This window comes from Bubalus bubalis, chromosome 4 (assembly GCF_019923935.1).
Source record: "Bubalus bubalis isolate 160015118507 breed Murrah chromosome 4, NDDB_SH_1, whole genome shotgun sequence".
Classification (NCBI taxonomy): Eukaryota; Metazoa; Chordata; class Mammalia; order Artiodactyla; family Bovidae; genus Bubalus; species Bubalus bubalis.
This window is the reverse complement of record NC_059160.1, coordinates 120003846-120020833: the sequence shown is the minus strand read 5'-3', so window position 1 is coordinate 120020833 and position 16988 is coordinate 120003846. Positions and strand designations below refer to the sequence as shown.

The following is a 16988-nucleotide window of genomic DNA, read 5'->3' as shown; positions in this document are numbered from 1 at the left end:
ACCCTGATGCTTTGAAAGATTGAAGGCTAGAGGAGAAGGGGAAGATAGAAGTTGAGATGGTTGGATGGCATCACCGACTCAATGGACATGAGTTTGAGTAAACTCCTGCAGTTGGTGATGGACAGAGAGGCCTGACGTGCTGCAGTCCAGGGAGTCACAAAGAGTCAGACATGACTGAGAAACTGAAGTGAACTGAACTGAAGATACTTCATTATTTAAGCTTCATTAAAAACGTGTTTACTACTATCATTTTTATACTTATTTTACACATTAGGAAGTAGAAGCTTAGAGAAGTTAAGAATTCTACGTAAACTCAGGCAGCTACAAAGGACAGAGTTAAGATTAGTTTAAATTACACTTTTATTTTTTTTTGTTCCAAATTTTTAAACCATAACCTATAAAATTATTACAATAAACAATGCTAAATTAGTAAACTTTAAAAAATGAAACCAATATAGTCATATTTATCTTTATCTTACTTATTTAGCTTTATATATAAATTTAATCAACCTATACAAAGATCAGAGATGTACACACACAGTACAATTTACTGAAATCCACCAATATTAATAACTATATGGTACTGCTTTCATCAAAGGTCCATTTTATCTTTTTTTTTCCTACCCACACTTCTTCCATCGAAAATTTCCCTATAAAGCATGAACTCACACTCTTCTGCAAAATGTTGTAAATGACTTTGAAAATGACAATCCCATTGGGAGAGCATATTGATTTGGGAATCTGAAGGTCCAGATTAGAATCTTGCCTTTTCCCTCTTGCTACTTGTTGATCTGAGGTGCATTTCTTGGCATCTTACATTTTTGTTTTTCAGTATCAAGTGAGAAGTATAATCCACCTCACCTCCCAGGCCATCATGAGAACTGATTGAAGAGATCTATGAATGCAAACACCACATTGTTGGGACACACAGAGGACCTTCCTCACTTATATGGCTATTTATGCACTCTGGAGTAGGAGAAATCTATATTTTTGGAAATGATATATCTAAACATTTGACCATACAATAGACTAAGGAAGAATCATCTCCAATTTTACATTTAAAGAAGTCACAGAGATCCATATTATGTTCAGCATTTGCTCCCAGGAAGTTCTTCATATGCATGTTTGAACTAAACAAGTGATGGTTCATATCATCTAATATTTACATTGATATCTTTTTGTGTGTGAAATTCATTTGTTTTATTTTCATACTCATGAGTAGTCTTAATTATTAAAATAATTGTCTGAGACAAAATAAGTATATCTGATGTTAGAGAAAAGGGTCTTAACAAATTTCTTAATCCCAGTGAGACTAGTATTTTCTTCTGTCAAATTAGGTTTATGAAATTTACCAAATATCTTTTGAAGAAAGGTGGTGAATATAAAAGGTTTTACTATTGTATTTGAAAAGTATTAAAATATAACAATTACTATATATGGAAAAAAACAACCTTTTCTAATTTACTAACAGAACTGTTGAAAAACTTACCTTCTGGTCTTAGATGATATTAATGATATTTGAGGGTGTTCAGAACTAATTCCATTTTAAAATTGACCTCCTCTTTGGATAAGAAACTTTCAATAGGAATAATATGACACACTCAGAAAGAGGCTATTCAGATAATTCAATATCAAGTCAATAGAAAATAAGTAAGTCTTTGGATAGGTCTAAATCTTTTCTTCTAGCTTAAAGACTGAAAAAGCTTTCACAGAAAATCTGGGACTTGAATTTAGAATAAATTCACTTAAAATACCAAGGTAAAATGATCTTCCATGAATGGTCTGATCCAAAAGCTAGGAGGCAGAATGTGTGGAGGAAATATATTCAAATGAGTCTTTCCACTCTTGACAAATATTTCTCTGGAAAATGTAAACAAGAAAAGACATTTTCAATTGCATGTGTGGCTATTTACCAAGTTTGCCATATAGGTTCTAGGACCTGGTCTATAGCAGCAATTTTCTCTCCCAGGAATTAATTATCTGCTTTGATGGAAAGATTTTGTCTTAGAAACAGGTGTTCTCTGGAGATATGGTTGGGAAACACTCATTTTGAGTGGGGAATTGTGTTCCCTGCACTTGCAGCCAAAATATGTGAGTGTCCTTTCTCTGTCTGAACCTGGCTTTCTAAGTATGCTGCTGCTGCTGCTGCTGCTAAGTCACTTCAGTCGTGTCCAACTCTGTGCGACCCCATAGATGGCAGCCCACCAGGCTCCCCCGTCCCTGGGATTCTCCAGGCAAGAACACTGGAGTAGGTTGCCATTTCCTTCTCCAATGCATGAAAGTGAAAAGTGAAAGGGAAGTCACTCAGTTGTGTCTGACTCTTAGCGACCCCATGGACTACAGCCTACCAGGCTCCTCCATCCATGGGATTTTCCAGGCAAGAGTACTGGAGTGGGGTGCCATTGCCTTCTCCCTAAGTATGCTGACTGTTGTATAAATAACAAGGATGGTGTAATTCATTACAGTAATATCTGTGATGTAGTTACCCTGTGAGATCATGTCAGAGAGAAAACTTCCATTATATATATATATATATATATATATATATATATATACATACTATATCTTCCTTATCCATATTTCTATTGATGGACAATTAATTGCTTCTTTGTATTGACTATTGTAAACAGCACTGCAGTGAACACTGGAGTGCATGTATCCTTATGAAACATGTTTTTTCCAGATATATATCCAGGAGTAGGATTTCTAGGTCGTATGGTGGCTTTATTTTTAGTTTTATTTAATAAAAATCCATATTGTTCTCTGTACTGGTTGTATCAATTTACGTTCCCTTCCACAGTGTTGGAGCGTTCTTTTTTCTCCACACCCTTTCCAGTATTTACTGGTTGTAGATTTTTTTGATGATGGTCATTCTGACAGGTGAGTTGATGTCTCACTGTAATTTTAATTTGCATTTCTGTGATACTTAGAAATGTGTGCATCTTGTCATGTGCCTCATGGCATCTGTATGTTTACATTGATGAAATGTCTATTTAGATCTGCTCTTTTTTTTTTAATTGAGCTGAATGAGGTTTGTAAATCTGGGAATCTAATCCTTTGTTAGCTGTGTTATTTGCAAATATTTTCCTCCAATCTGTGGGCTTTGTTGTTTTATTATTATTTTTAGATTTATTTATTTTAATTGGAGGCTAATTGGGTTTTGCCATACATCAACATGAATCCGCCACTGGTGTACACGTGTTCCCCATCCTGAACCCCCCTCCTACCTCCCTCCTTGTACCATCCCTCTGGGTCATCCCAGTGCATCAGTCCCAAGCAACCAGTATCATGCATTGAACTTGGACTGGCAATTTGTTTCATATATGATATTATACATGTTTCAATGCCATTCTCCCAAATCATCCCATCCTCTCCCTTTCCCACAGAGTCCAAAAGACTGTTCTACACATGTGTATCTTTTGCTGTCTCGCATACAAGGTTATCATTACCATCTTTTAAATTCCATATATATGCATTAGTATACTGTATTTGTGTTTTTCTTTCTGGCTTACTTCATTCTGTATAATAGGCTCCAGTTTCATCTACCTCATTAGAACTGATTCAGATTTATTCTTTTTAAGGCTGAGTAGTACTCCATTGTGTATATGTACCACAGCTTTCTTATCCATTCATCTGCTGATGGATATCTAGGTTTCTTCCATGTCCTGGCTATTATAAATAGTGCTGCTATGAACACTGGGATACACGTGTCTCTTTCAATTCTGGTTTCCTTGGTGTGTATGCCCAGTAGTGGGATTGCTGGGTCATGAGTTCAGTTCAGTCACTCAGTCGTGTCCAAATCTTTGTGACCTCATGAATTGCGGCATGCCAGGCCTCCCTGTCCATCATAAGGCAGTTCTATTACCAGTTTTTTAAGGAATCTCCACACTGTTCTCCATAGTGGCTGTACTAGTTTGCATTCCCACCAACAGTGTAAGAGGGTTCCCTTTTCTCTACACCCTCTCCAGCATTTACTGCTTGTAGACTTGGATCGCAGCCATTCTGACTGGCATGAAATTGTACCTCATAGTGGTTTTGATTTGCATTTCTCTGATAATGAGTGATGCTGAGCATCTTTTCATGTGTTTGTTAGCCATCTGTATGTCTTCTTTGGAGAAATGTCTGTTTAGTTCTTTGACCCATTTTTTGATTGGGTTGTTTATTTTTCTGGAATTCAGCTGCAGGAGTTGCTTGTATATTTTTGAGATTAGTTATTTGTCAGTTGCTTCATTTACTATTATTTTCTCCCATTCTGAAGGCTGTCTTTTCACCTGGCTTATAGTTTCCTTTGTTGTGCAGAAGCTTTTATTTTAATTAGGTCCCATTTGTTTATTTTTGCTTTTATTTCCAATATTCTGGGAAGTGGGTCATAGACGATCCTGCTGTGATGTATGTCAGAGAGTGTTTTGCCTATGTTCTCCTCTAGGAGTTTTATAGTTTCTAATCTTACATTTAGATCTTCAATCCATTTTGAGTTTATTTTTGTGTATGGTGTTAGAAAGTGTTCAGTTTCATTCCTTTATAAGTGGTTGACCAGTTTTCCCAGCACCACTTGTTAAAGAGATTGTCTTTTCTCCATCGTATATTCTTGCCTCCTTTGTCAAAGATAAGGTGTCCATAGGTGTGTGGATTTATCTCTGGGCTTTCTATTTTGTTCATTGATCTATATTTCTGTGTTTGTGCCAGTACCATACTGTCTTGATGAATGTGGCTTTGTAGTAGAGCCTGCAGTCAGGCAGGTTGATTCCTCCAGTTCCATTCTTCTTTCTCAAGATTGCTTTGGCTATTTGAGGTTCTTTGTATTTACATACAAATTGTGAAGTTATTTGTTCTAGCTTTGTGAAAAATATGATTGGTAGCTTGATAGGGATTGCACTGAACCTATAAATTGCTTTGGGTAGTATACTCATTTTCACTATATTGATTCTTCTGATCCATGAATATGGTATATTTCTCCATCTATTAGTGTCCTCTTTGATTTCTTTCACCAGTGTTTTATAGTTGTCTATACATAGTTCTTTAGTTTCTTTAGGTAGATATATTCCTAAGTGTGTTATTATTTTCTTTGCAATGGTGAGTGGAATTGTTCCTTAATTTCTCTTTCTATTTTCTCATTGTTAGTGTATAGGAATGCAAGGGAGTTTTGTGTGTTGATTTTATATCCTGCAACTTTACTATATTCATTGATCAGCTCTAGTAATTTTCTGGTGGAGTCTTTAGGGTTTTCTATGTAGAGGATCATGCCATCTGCAAACAGTGAGAGTTTTACTTCTTTTCCAATTTGGATCCCTTTTATTTCTTTTTCTGCTCTGATTGCTGTGGCCAAAACTTACAAAACCTTGTTGAATAGTAGTGGTGAAAGTGGGCAACCTTGTCTTGTTCCTGACTTTAGGGAAAATGTTTTAAATTTTTGACATTGAGGATAATGTTTGCTGTGGGTTTGTCATATATAGCTTTTATTATGTTGAGGCATTTTCCTTCTGTTCCTGCTTTCTGCAGAGTTTTTATCATAAACGGATGTTGGATTTTGTCAAAGGCCTTCTCTGCATCTATTGAGATAATCATATGGCTTTTATTTTTATTTTTTTATATTTTTTTATTTTTATTTTTTTAACTTTACAATATTGTATTGGTTTTGCCATATATCAAAATGAATCTGCCACAGGTATACATGTGTTCCCCATTTGTTAATGTGGTGTATTACTTTGATTGATTTATGGCTATTGAAGAATCCTTGCATCCCTGGGATAAAGCCCACTTGGTCATGGTGTATGATCTCTTTAATGTGTTGTTGGATTCTGATTGCTAGAATTTTGTTAAGGATTTTTGCATCTATGTTCATCAGTGATATTGGCCTGTAGTTTTCTTTTCTTGTGGCATCTTTGTTAGGTTTTGGTATTAGTGTGATGGTGGCCTCATAGAATGAGTTTGGAAGTTTACCTTCCTCTGCAATTTTCTGGAAGAGTTTGAGTAGGATAGGTGGTAGCTCTTCTCTAAATTGTTGGTAGAATTCAGTGATGAAGCTGTCTGGACCTGGGCTTTTGTTTGCTGGAATATTTCTGATTACAGTTTCAATTTCTGTGCTTTTGATGGGTCTGTTAAGATTTTCTGTTTCTTCCTGATTCAACTTCCTGGAAAGTTGTACTTTTCTAAGAATTTGTCCATTTCTTCCAAGTTGTCCATTTTATTGGCATATAATTGCTGATAGTACTCTTATGATCCTTTGTGTTTCTGTGTTGTCTGTTGTGATCTCTCCATTTTCATTTCTAATTTTATTGATTTGATTTTTCTCCCTTTGTTTCTTGATGAGTCTGGCTATCTGGCTAATGGTTTGTCAATGTTATTTATCCTATCAAAGAACCAGCTTTTGGCTTTGTTGATTTTTGCCATGGTCTCTTTTGGTTCTTTTGCATGTATTTATGCCCTAGTTTTTAAGATTTCTTTCCATCTACTAACCCTGCTGTTCTTCATTTCTTCCTCTTCTACTTGCTTTAGGTGTAGAGTTAGGTTATTTATTTGATGTTTTTCTTGTTTCTTGAGGTATACCTGTATTGCTATGAACCTTCCCCTTAGCACTGCTTTTACAGTGTCCCACAGGTTTTGGGTTGTTGTGCTTTCATTTACATTTGTTTCTATGCATATTTTGATCTCTTTTTCAAATTCTTCTGTGATTTGTTGGTTATTCAGCAGCGTGTTTTTCAGTCCCCATATGTTGGAATTTTTAATAGCTTTTCTCCTGTAATTGACATCTAATCTTACTGCATTGTGGTCAGAAAAGATGCTTGGAATGATTTCAATTTTTTTGAATTTACCAAGGCTAGATTCATGGCCCAGGATGTGATCTATCCTGGAGAAGGTTCCATGTGCGCTTAAGAAAAAGGTTAAATTCATTGTTTTGGGGTGAAATGTCCTATACATATCAATTAGGTCTAGCTGGTCTACTGTATCATTTAAAGTTTGTATTTCCTTGTTAATTTTCTGTTTAGTTGATCTATCCATAGGTGTGAGTGAGGTATTAGAGTCTCCCACTATTATTGTGTTATTGTTAATTTCCCCTTTCATACTTGTTAGCATTTGTCTTACATATTGTGGTGCTCTTATGTTAGGTGCATATATATTTATAATTATTATATCTTCTACTTGGATTGATCCTTTAATCATTATGTAGTGTCCTTCTTTGTCTCTTTTCACAGCCTTTGTTTTAAAGTCTATTTTATCTGATATGAGTATTGCTACTCCTGCTTTCTTTTTGTCTCTATTTGCTTGGAATATCTTTTTCCAGCCCTTCACTTTCAGTCTGTATGTGTCCCCTGGGTCTTGTTTTTGTATCCATTCAGCCAGACTTTGTCTTTTGGTTGGGGCATTCAACCCATTTACATTTAAGGTAATTATTGATAAGTATGATCCCATTGCCATTTACTTTATTGTTTGGGGTTTGAGTTTATAACACCCTTTTTGTGTTTCCTGTCTAGAGAAGATTCTTTAGCATTTGTTGGAGAGCTGGTTTGGTGGTGATGAATTCTCTCAGCTTTTGCTTGTCTGTAAAGCTTTTGATTTCTCCTTCATATTTGAAATACAGCCTTACTGGGTACAGTAATCTGGGCTGTAGGTTATTTTCTTTAATCACTTTAAGTATGTCTTGCCATTCCCTTAGGGCCTGAAGAGTTTCTATTGAAAGATCAACTGTTATCCTTATGGGAATCCCTTTGTGTGTCATTTGTTGTTTATCCCTTGCTGCTTTTAATATTTGTTCTTTGTGTTTTATCTTTGTTAATTTGATTAATATGTGTCTTGGGGTGTTTCACCTTGGGTTTATCCTGTTTGGGACTCTGGTTTTCTTGGACTTGGGTGATTATTTCCTTCCCCATTTTAGGGAAGTTTTCAACTATTATCTCCTTAAGTATTTTCTCATGGTCTTTCTTTTTGTCTTCTTCTTCTGGGACTCCTATGATTCGAATATTGGGGCATTTAACATTGTCCTGGAGGTCTCTGAGATTTTCCTCATTTCTTTTAATTCGTTTTTCTTTTTCCCTCTCTGATTCATTTATTTCTACCATTCTATCTTCTACTTCACTAATCCTATATTCTGCCTCTGTTATTCTACTATTTGTTCCCTCCAGAGTGTTTTTGATCTCATTTATCACTTTATTCCGGAGAAGGCAATGGCATCCCACTCCAGTACTCTTGCCTGGAAAATCCCATGGATGGCGGAGCCTGGCAGGCTACAATCCATGGGGTCGCTAAGAGTCAGACACGACTGAGTGACTTCACTTTCACTTTTCACTTTTATGCATTGGAGAAGGAAATGGCAACCCACTCCAGTGTTCTTGCCTGGAGAATCCCAGGGATGGGGGAGCCTGGTGGGCTGCTGTCTATGGGGTCGTACAGAGTCGGACACGACTGAAGCTACTTAGCAGCATTGCATTGCATTGCATTATTCATTATACATTGACTCTTTTTTTTATTTATTCTAGGTCCTTGTTAAACCTTTTTTGCCTTTTCTCAATCCTTGTCTCCAGGCTATTTATCTGTGATTCCATTTTGATTTCAAGATTTTGGATCATTTTCACTATCATTTTTCAGAATTCTTTATCAGGTAGATTCCCTATCTCTTCCTCTTCTGTTTGGTTTGGTGGGCATTTATTCTGTTCCTTTACCTGCTGGGTATTCCTTTGTCTCTTCATCCTGTTTTTATTGCTGTGTTTGGGGTGGCCTTTCTGTATTCTGGCAGTTTGTGGAGTTCTCTTTATTGTGGAGTTTCCTTGCTGTGGGTGGGGTTGTACTGGTGGCTTGTCAAGGTTTCCTGGTTAGGGAAGCTTGTGTCCATGTTTGGTGGGTGGAGCTGGATTTCTTCTCTCTGGAGTGCAATGAAGTCTCCAGTAAAGAGTTATGAGATGTCAATGGGTTTGGAGTAACTTTGTGCAGCCTGTATATTGAAGCTCAGGGCTGTGTTACTGTGATGTTGGAGAATTTGTGTGGTATGTCTTGCTCTGGAACTTGTTGGCCTTTGGGTGGTGCTTGGTTTCAGTGTAGGTATGGAGGCATTTGATGAGCTCCTGTCGATTAATGTTCCCTGGAGTCAGGAGTTCTCTGGTGTTCTCAGGATTTGGACTTAAGCCTCCTGCTTCTGGTTTTCAGTCTTATTTTTACAGTAGCCTCAAGACTTCTCCATATAAACAGCACCATTGATAAAACATCTATGTTAAAGATGAAAAGTTTCTCCACAGTGAGGGACACCCAGAGAGGTTCACAGAGTTACATGGAGAAGAGAAGAGGGAGGATGGAGTTAGAGGTGACCCAAATGAGATAAGGTGGAATCAAAAGAGGAGAGAGCGAGCTAGCCAGTAATCACTTCCTTATGTGTGATCCACAGTCTGGACTGCTCAGAGATGTTGAAGGAGTTATACAGAGTAGAGAAGAAGGAGGAAGGAGACAGAGGTGGCCAGGAGGATAAAGGGGGGATTCAAAAGGAGAGAGACAGATCCAGCCAGTAATAAGTTTCCTAAGTGTTCTCCACCATCCAGAACACACAGAGATTCACAGAGTTGGGTAGAGAAGAGAAGGAGGAGGGAGGAGATAGAGGCAAACTGGTGGAGAAAAAGGAGAGTCCAAAGGGGGAGAGAGCAGTCAAGCCAATAATCTCACTCCCAAGTAAAAACAGGTACTGAAGATTGGGTTCTTAAAGGTACAAAATTGAAAACAAATATAAAAAAGCAAAGATTAAAACTCTAGAGTAGTGGTTGGATTTTCAAAAATACAATATTAAAGAAAAGAAAAGGAAAAAAAAACAAAGTTACAAAAATTATATATCAGATCAGATCAATTGCTCAGTCATGTCTGACTCTTTGTGACCCCATGAATCACAGGACGCCAGGCCTCCCTGTCCATCACCAACTCCCAGAGTTCACCCAGACTCACATCCATCAACTCAGTGATGCCATCCAGCCACCTCATCCTCTGTCATCCCCTTCTCCTCTTGCCCCCAATCCCTCCCAGCATCAGAGTCTTTTCCAATGAGTCAGCTCTTCGCATGAGGTGGCCAAAGTACTGGAGTTTCAGCTTTAGCATCATTCCTTCCAAAGAAATCCCAGGGCTGATCTCCTTCAGAATGGACTGGTTGGATCTCCTTGTAGTCCAAGGGACCCTCAAGAGTCTTCTCCAACACCACAGTTCAAAAGCATCAATTCTTCAGTGCTCAGCCTTCTTCACAGTCCAACTCTCACATCCATACATGACCACAGGAAAAACCATAGCCTTGACTAGACGAACCTTTGTTGGCAAAGTAATGTCTCTGCTTCTGAATATGCTATCTAGGTTGGTCATAACTTTCCTTCCAAGGAGTAAGCATCTTCTAATATGAAGTTTGCTTTAAAAAATAGGGTCTCTTTTTTGCAAAGTAATAGTAGGTTATAAAGATGAAAATTAAAGGAGTAATACACAGAACACAGAAGTCGCTCAGTCGTGTCCGACTCTTTGCGACCCCATGAATTGTAACCCACCAGGCTCCTCAGTCCATGGGATTTTCCAGGCATGAATACTGGAGTGGGCTGCCATTTCCTTTTTAGAGGACTTAAAATTTAAAAACTATTAAAAAATGATACGGAAAATAGTAAGAATATATCTAGGACTTTCTCTGGTGTTGTTGTGGGCAGTGTGGGGTCAGTTCATTTTTGGATAGTTCCTTGGTCCGGCTCATATTTCTCAAGATCTATAGGCCCCTTCCTATGTAGTCAGTACTAACTACAGGGTTTTAATCTATTGCACCTGTCACTTCCAAGGCGGTTCCCTCTGTTTTAGCTTCTTCTGTTTGCTGGTCTCTTCAATGTCTGATTTCCGCCCTGACACAAGGGGGTGGTGGTGGACACTTTTTTAGGCTCACTTGTTCAGTCGTGCTGTGGGGAGGGAGGGACGCTGCAAACAAATAACACTGGCATGTGCTCGCAGTGTCTCAGCCACACTGGGTCTGTCCCCACTCATGACACGTGTGCCTCCCTGCCCACACTGCTCAGGCTCTAGGTTGCTCCGCTGGGAACCATCCAAGGCTGGCCCTGGGCTGCATGCACCTCCCAGGTCTAAGCCGCTCGGTTCAGGCACTCAGGTAGTCCTCAGAAGTGCAGGCTCTGTTGGGCCTGCATTTTGTGCCCTTCCCAGGTCTGAGCAGCTCAGGTGATGAGGTGTTTAGCGAGCACAGTCGCTGTGACTTATCGCCTCCCCCATCCATGCCATTTCGTTTTCTGGGTGTACAACCTGCGCACCTTCTCAGGAAGATGTTGACCGTCCAGAACCCCAAGAAGTCTTAGTTATCAAAGAAGCCTGCTTGCAGTTTGGTAGATAATGCCTCTCTGGGGCTGTGATTGCCCCCTTCCAGCTCTGGCTGCACTCGCCTGCCTGTCACTGGAGGGAGATGGGCCTGCCTGCAGCCGGCTAGCTCTGTTCAGTCCTTTGTCCTGTGAGCGGGCCTGGTGGTGTCTTAGGTTAGGGCTTTTCATATGGTAGCTATCCCACAGCCTGGTTTGCTAACCCAAGTTAGTTCCCTCAGATTGCCCTCAGGGCATTCACCTCCCTGCCCAGTTCCACTTTCTAGTGGCGGGTGCAGGCGTCTGCCCTGCTTCTCCACTGGGGGAGTTACCCTTGGGCACGTAATCTGTGAGGTTTAATTATTTATTTATTTATTTTTCCTCCCAGTTATGTTGCCCTCTGTGGTTCCAAGGCTTGCCACAGATTCGGCAGTGAGAGTGTTTCCTGGTGTTTGGAAACTTCTCTCTTTTTAAGACTCCCTTTCTGGGATGGAGCTCCATCCCTACCTCTTTTGTCTCTCTTTTTGTCTTTTATATGTTTTCCTACTTCCTGTCGAAGACAATGGGCTGCTTTTTTGAGTGCCTGATGTCCTCTGATGACATTCAGAAGTTGTTTTGTGGAATTTACTCAGCATTTAAATGTTCTTTTGATGAATTTGTGGGGGAGAAAGTGGTCTCCCCATCCTATTCCTCCGCCACCTTCAGGTTGGCTTCAAGGGCATTTCATATGAAAATTTATTTGTTTAAGTTACTCCTCACAGATTCTTCATCACTCCAATGCTATTTTTCACTTATCAAAAGTATGTAATTATAGAAGTCAGAATTATCAAATATTAATTGAATGACTACAATATGCCATGCATAACCCTCTTCTTCCAGACTTTCACTTTAATCAAATGGCATTAGAATGAAGAGTTCTTCATGATTTATTGACTTAAAGCAGAAATATTTACAAGCTTAAATATTAAGTTAGGAAAATGATCTAGTCCCTTTTAAACATCTTTTATTACATCACCACATCCACTCCATTAATTACTTTTAGATATTGAATTATTGAAATAACACATATTTCTTGAATAAAACATGAATTATATAATTTAAAAATGAAAAACACTCTAGAAATAATTGTTATCAACTCAACTACATTGTAAAGCTTGCATTGTAAAACTTTAGAGAAATGTGATTGATATTACCTGACTATCTAAAGTAAAAGAAAAAGGTGACCATCACCATAGTGGTTTAATGTGGTTCTCATTTATCCCCTGGCATGATGTGATGAGAGAAGCTTTACTTCTGTGATATTCCTTCCCTCAAACCAATGTGAGAAAATCATTAGGAAAGTCCACATTTGAAAGTATTCTACAGGATACCTCACCAGTATCCCTTAGAATTGTAAGACCCAAGAAAAAGAAAATTGAAGAAGCATCACAGACCAGAGGAGATTTGGAAGACATGATGACTTAATGCAATATGGTACCTAGACTTGATTCTAGACAAGAAAGGTGGCATTAGTGGTGGGGGGAGCAAGAAACTGATAAAATGCAATAAAATTTACTTTATCAAAATAATAGTGTACCTATATTTATTTTTTTATTTTATTGTGGTAAAAACACAACATGACAAACCCTCTTAGATTTTAAGGGTACCCATACAGTGTTGAGGCTTGTAAGAGAGGACAATGAAGAGATGTTTGTCAAGGGGACAAAGTTTCAGTTATGAAAGATGAATAAATTTTTAAAATGTACAACAATATAATTGCAATTAACAGTACATTTTATATTTGAAATGTGGTAAGAGAGTAGAATTTAACTATTTTCAACATGAAGAAAAAAATAAAAGAAAATTATAAGACATAAAGTAATTGCTAATTGCTAATTTACTAATTATCTCGATTGTGATTATTTCACTATATATATATATATATATATAATACTCCTTAGATCTGTACAATTTGTTTTTGTCAATTATACCTCAATAAATCTAAAAAAATAAAATTAGAAGTATACTTTAAAAAGATAAATATTTATTAAATAACAAAGATAAATTTTGATGTGACTTTTTATTATCCAACATTTTTGGAGTCTATGGGAATGATTATGGAGCATGGGGAGAAGACACTTTAGCTTTTAACTTTCATATATAAATGTTTCTAAAGCCGCTGTTAATGTTTCTTCAGCTTTTCCAAGAAAATAGAATTACATGAGGAAGCAATAATTAATTATAATTGCTTGCTTTGAGGCCTCTGAAGAATAAGGCAAGTGGTTTTCTCCAGGGCTCTTGTGCCACAAGGAGTGGAGAGACATGTCTCAACCTCTTCCCCAAACAACTGAGCCCTCCAGAGGCTGGAAGGTGGGATGCCTTTTCCACCAGCAGGTCTGTCTGTAGGTCTGAGAAACTATGGATATTCTTTACCATGTAATGTATCTAAAAGATACCTTGCTGCTGCTGCTGCTAAGTCACGTCAGTCGTGTCCAACTCTGTGTGACCCCATAGACAGTACCCAACAGGCTCCTCTGTCCCTGGGATTCTCCATGCAAGAATACTAGAGTAGGTTGTCATTTCCTTCTCCAGGGCATGAAAGTGAAAAATGAAGGTTAAGTTGCCCAGTCATGTCCGACTCTTAGCGACCCCATGGACGGCAGCCTACCATACTCCTCCATCCATGGGATTCTCCAGGCAAGAGTACTGAAGTGGGTTGCCACTGCCGTCTCCAAAGATACCTTAGGTTCTCTCATTCTTTCATGAGAAAAAGTCTTTTGGGGGAAATTTAGAGTCACTGTCAACATTAAGTATCAGGAACAGGAAGTGCATATTTTCTAGCAAGCTTTGTAGAGGGGGCCTGGCTTAGCTGAGCTCCTTTGTAGTAGTGTCCTGAACAAGTGTTTCCTGGGAGTGGGGAAGCAGAGGGTCTCTGAGGGTTTTCAGGTACATGTCTCTCTAATTCTGTGAGTTTTTGGAAGAATTGTTCAAGGGAACAGAGGTAGGTATTTAAACAAAACTAAATTAAGGATAAAATGAACCTCTGGAGACAAAGAATCAAAAGGTTCAGCTCCAAATCAGATTTTAGAGCATGGGAAAAACAAATGCTTACTCACAAGAGAAAAAAGAAAAAAAAAGGAAGAAATTACAAGGATAAAGTGCATTCCAGATTCAAAAATAATACAGATTGTTTAAACTATACAATAGCATCATTTGGGAGATAAGAAACTAAATGTTTAATTTGGACATAATTCAGACAGAAGAACCTGAAAATCTACAAGGAAATAAGGCAATATTTCTCAACTACAGATGATTATGAACCTCCCCTCCCCCCACATGGACATTTGACAATATCTAGAGGTGTTTTTGATTGTCATAGTGAATGTACTAGAGTGATTGGACAGAGGTCAGAGATGCTGCTATACATGGTAGCATGCACAGGGTAGCTCCCTATAAAAATAAAAATCCAACACAAAATATCAATAGTACCAAGCCTGAGAAACTCTGAAAATTATAATCAATAAATAATTTATAACAATAAGAATTGACTTGGGAAGATTTCCTTCTGATTAATCCTTAAATCCTTGGATATCTGAACACACAGAGCCATCAAGAGTTCTCACTGTTATGTGGGACCTCTTGCCTTTAATGCTGAAACATCTAGAACCAGTTGGTTCTAGGTTTGAGAAGTAGAGATGATCTTACCAGAAATGTTTGTCTAAGGAAGAAGTCTTATTCATAAGGAAAGATAACTAAAATAAATTAATTATCTGGTGTGTATGACTCACAGCTCTAAAGCAAGGATAGCTCCAGGTGAGCTGAGATGTGCCACATTGTTAACACATCACACCATTGCCACCACGTGTTTGTCAAAACCTCTGCACAGCAAAATAAATGATCAACAGAGAGAAGAGGCAGCAGAGTGGGAGGAAATATTTGCAATGCATGCATCTGATAAAGCAAGGGTCCTCAAATTCCAGGATTTAATGCCTGACAATCTGAGGTGGGTCAGATAATAAAAGTTTTACAGCAAACTAAATATGTGTGTCTTAACAGCCCATTACCCAAACCTACTTAAAACATTTTAGGTGGATCAAAGCAAAGAAGTAGGCTGCAAATTTTGAAATAAGTTCAATTCTATTCTTATAAGTTGACAAGGTACAAAGATTGTTTTTCAGTCACTAAGTCATGTTCAATACTTGTGACTCCATGGGTTGCAGCTCATCAGGCTTTCCTGTCCTTCCCTATCTCTTGCAGTTTGCTCAGACTCATGTCCATTGAGTCAGGGATAAGTGAGTCAAAAAGACTCACTCCAAGGTACCCTCTTCTTGACTGATCTTCCACTTCCAACACTGAGTCCACCATTTCACCCTTCTGCCAGCCTCTGATTTGGGACTTAGAGTCCCACTAGGAAAATATTTTGGAGCTCACCACTTTTCTGAGAGCTTCTTTCACATCTTTGTTCCTCAGACTATAGATCAGGGGGTTCAGCATGGGGATCACTACAGTGTAGAACACTGTGGCCACTCTGTCAATGTCCATGCTGTTGCCAGAGTGGGGCCAGCAATAAATGAAAAGGATTGTTCCCTGTAAGACAGCAATGGCAGCAAGGTGGGAGGCACAGGTGTAAAAGGCTTTGCACCTTTCCTCTGCTGAGTGTATCCTCAGGATGGTGATGAGAAAAAACAGGTAAGAGATAAGGATGATCACGCTTGTAATGATCTCACTGAAAGTGGCCACAATGTATAGCACCAATTGATTCACAGTGACATCAGAGCAAGCAAGAGACAACAGAGGGGGAATATCACAAAAGAAATGGTTGATCACATTTGATCTGTAGGATGGGATCTGAAGAGCTAAACACAAGTGAATCACAGAACATACAGTACCATTGAGACAGCAACAAGACACCAACTCCATGCAGATATTTCGGGACATGGTGACCATGTACAGCAGTGGGTCACAAATGGCCACAAAGCGGTCATAGGCCATCACTGCCAGCAGAATGACTTCAGTTACCACAGATGTGCAAAACAGGTAGAATTGCACAGTGAGTTCCAGGAAGGAAATAACTTCGTCTTCTTTTAAGATGTTAGCTATCATCTTTGGTGTGGTGATCATGGAGTAACAGAAATCCACAAAGGACAAGTGGCTAAGGAAAAAGTACATGGGGGTGTGGAGTCTAGAGCTGACCTGAATCAGGGCAATCATGTCCAGGTTTCCCCAAACTGTGACTCCATAGATGGAAAGAAACAGCAGGAAGAGGAAGACTCTGAGCTCAGGGGCATCTGAGAATCCAAGGAGGATGAAGTCTGTCACAGCAGTGCAGTTTTCCTCATCCATGTCCTCACTTTACCATGGTTGCAGAAAAATATTAATAGTTATTCTTCATTGGATCACTCCCAATTAGCTACTAAAAAGGACATGAGAATAAATAAGATAGTCAACTTTTTTCAGCAAAGAAATAAAACATTGACATTTTGAAGCTTAGGAAAAGTTCAGATATAGTAGCCCACAAATGCATAGAGCAGAGCTCACATTTATATTCACAGATCACATGAAATAATTCACATCCATGAAAACCTATGCGTTTATTTAAACTAGATCTACACAATTTGCAGCTTGGAACCGAATCATTAGGAAGGCATCAAATGTTATTTAGTTAGCCATATTTGAAATTTAAATCTTTTTTTATTTGTAGACTTTTTAATC

General features: G+C 38.4%; 1 protein-coding gene across 1 annotated transcript; it reads right to left on the bottom strand.

Moving 5' to 3' along the window:
• Positions 1–15683: 15683 nt before the first annotated feature.
• LOC112584360 (olfactory receptor 5L2-like) lies at positions 15684–16619 on the bottom strand. The gene has a single exon (XM_025282461.1). The coding sequence runs from the start codon at positions 16617–16619 to the stop codon at positions 15684–15686; it is 936 nt and encodes a 311-aa protein (XP_025138246.1).
• Positions 16620–16988: the final 369 nt, after the last annotated feature.

Bases quoted from the DNA above. Each gene is read 5' to 3' on its own strand.
- LOC112584360 (XM_025282461.1), bottom strand. From the start codon at position 16,619: ATGGATGAGGAAAACTGCACTGCTGTGACAGACTTCATCCTCCTTGGA.